Below are 2,202 nucleotides of genomic sequence, written 5' to 3' on the forward strand. Positions count from 1 at the left end.
CGCACCGTGCTGAACGGACGAGCCCAAGGAGCCCCGGGCGGTGGCCGCAGGGCGGGACCAGAGTCCTGTCCAGACAACTAACGCGGGGGATTGAGTGCACACAAGAGACCGTGAGATTAAAACAGATTAGACGTCAGCATTAGGAGAAAGGCAGCGAAAATAACGGGGGGTGGGGGTTGGGGGGTGGGGAGATGCAGTTACGGAGACTGAATCGTCTTAACAGCAGGCCTTCAGGAGCCCTCTCTCCCCACGGCCGGCAGGAGCCGGGGAGCCAGCCTGCCGGGAGAGGCCCCAGGGGCATCAGCCTGGCAGGTCCTGTGCGTCCCTCAGAGAAGGCCCCAAGCAGCACGTGGCCACCGCCTGGCGCCGTGTTCCTGTGGGCAGTGGGGGCGCCCAGCGCGAGGCCACCCGCGCGGGTTGAGGACTCCCTGTGGCCGGGCTGCACTCCCAGCCGTGAGCCCTGGGCCGACATCTGCCGTGCCTGGCGGGTAATCCTCCCCGCCTCGTCCCCACCGAACCTCTGCACACTCGGGCCACCCTAATCTTTAAAGTGGACAAGAACCATAAACCCTACCTGGGGCGGATTAGAGGCGCGGCAGGCTTTTTAGTCGATGGGGTTTAAGCGTGCAATAAGGAGAGGAAAAACCTTCCAAGACATAATCCGGGTCTCAGTCTGACCCAATTCTTTCGGCGGGAGACAGACTCCTCGGATATTGCTTCCATTTACACTGACCGAGGGGACGGATGCCCGAGGTCTCTCGGGCTGTGCGCCTGTCCCTGGCCGCCCACAGGCCATGGGCAGCGGCCCCGCGGTGTTTTTGCAGAGCGTCCTGGCTGCTGGCCTCCCTCTTGGTCACCACCTCCGTGTCCTCTGCGGAGCGTCCCCTGTCAGCACAAGGTCCGGGCAGCGGAGGCTCCAGGGCCCTGGCCAGCGCCCGCCCGCAGCACTAAGCCTCTGAGCTCACCTGCTGTTTGGAGCCCCAGGTTCCTCCTGAACACACCCAACACGTTCTTCTGTGTGATTCTCAAGAGAAGCCATGGTTTAAAGCACCTCCCCACCCCCAGCCCCGGGGCGTAGACGTCCAACGCCCCCTGGAAGTGAGGAGGGGCAGGGATGCCTTAAGAGGCCGTGGGCCCCCTTGCTGTGCCCGACAGGTGGGCCATGTCCCCCCAGCCCGGGCCGGGGGTGTCTGAACCACAGGCCGTGGCGGAAGTGACACCCAGGCCCTGAAGCCCCTCCTTGGCCCCCAGGGGAGCTGTACTGCCCGGGGCCCCAGCTTCCGAGTCTAGAGCACTCAGCTCCCACCCGCTCAGCAGGCCCACAGGTGACCTGTCCCAAGATCTGAGGCCCAGAACCTGGAGCAAAAACCTGGTGCTGGGCTCAAGCCATAGCATTTGGGGTCTGTCTGTTACACAGCAAAGGGGAACTCTAAAATAATTTTATAATCTTACTGGAAAGAATATTGACCATGTGGATCCAAGGACTCCACTCTGACTCAATACAGATGTCAGTGATGATTAAAGAACGAAACCACAAGATAAGCAGACACCCCAAGGCTGCCAGGGCCCTGTGCCAACTGTGGCACACACACCACACGGTCCAGAGAGGATCCAGAGGCCCAGCATGCTGTTAGTGACCTGAGGGCGCAGCGCGGCCCCACCTCCTGCCGCCCTGTCTGAGTCACCCCTGCCCCTCGTGGGCCTGGGAGCTTCCTTCTAATGAAGCAACACGGCGGAGGTGACGGACAGGCCCCCAAGGGCTCCAGGACAGCCACTGCCCGTGGGCAGGCTGCACGGAGAGGGACAGCCGCCACCCACGCAGGGCGCGAGCCTGGGGAGGGCATCCAGCCCTCCATCATCCCCCGCCAGCCCTCAGAGGAGACCCCAGCCCTGGCTGGTACCCTGCCCTCAGGCTCTGGGGGACCTGAGACGGAAGACCCTGGCCAGGGCACACCGGAGCGCCTGCCCACAGACGCTGTGTGTACGAAGTGTGCACTGCTCCAGGCGACCTGTTATAAATAAGACACCACACACCTCCCCAAACGGGTCTCACACTCCTTAAAGCAAAAAAAAAAAAACAAAAAAAAAGAGGCACCGACACCGAGAGGCGTTCCTGGCCAGCACACGCCCAGCCCCGAGACGCACGGCCCGTGGGTCAGCCAGGCCCCAGCCTCCAGGGCAGATGGACGGGCCGCATGTGGG

General features: G+C 62.9%; 1 protein-coding gene across 1 annotated transcript in view; it reads right to left on the bottom strand.

The window, feature by feature from the left end:
* Positions 1 to 2,202, bottom strand: part of QSOX2 (quiescin Q6 sulfhydryl oxidase 2) — a 16,380-nt gene that overhangs the window by 5,118 nt on the left and 9,060 nt on the right. The window contains 3 exon segments of the mRNA XM_010861684.1: positions 734 to 885; positions 1,052 to 1,092; positions 1,144 to 1,342. Of these exon segments, the coding sequence (XP_010859986.1) occupies positions 734 to 885; positions 1,052 to 1,092; positions 1,144 to 1,342 (392 nt within the window).

Source organism: Bison bison, unplaced genomic scaffold, assembly GCF_000754665.1.
Source record: "Bison bison bison isolate TAMUID 2011002044 unplaced genomic scaffold, Bison_UMD1.0 scf7180017857941, whole genome shotgun sequence".
Taxonomy (NCBI): Eukaryota; Metazoa; Chordata; class Mammalia; order Artiodactyla; family Bovidae; genus Bison; species Bison bison.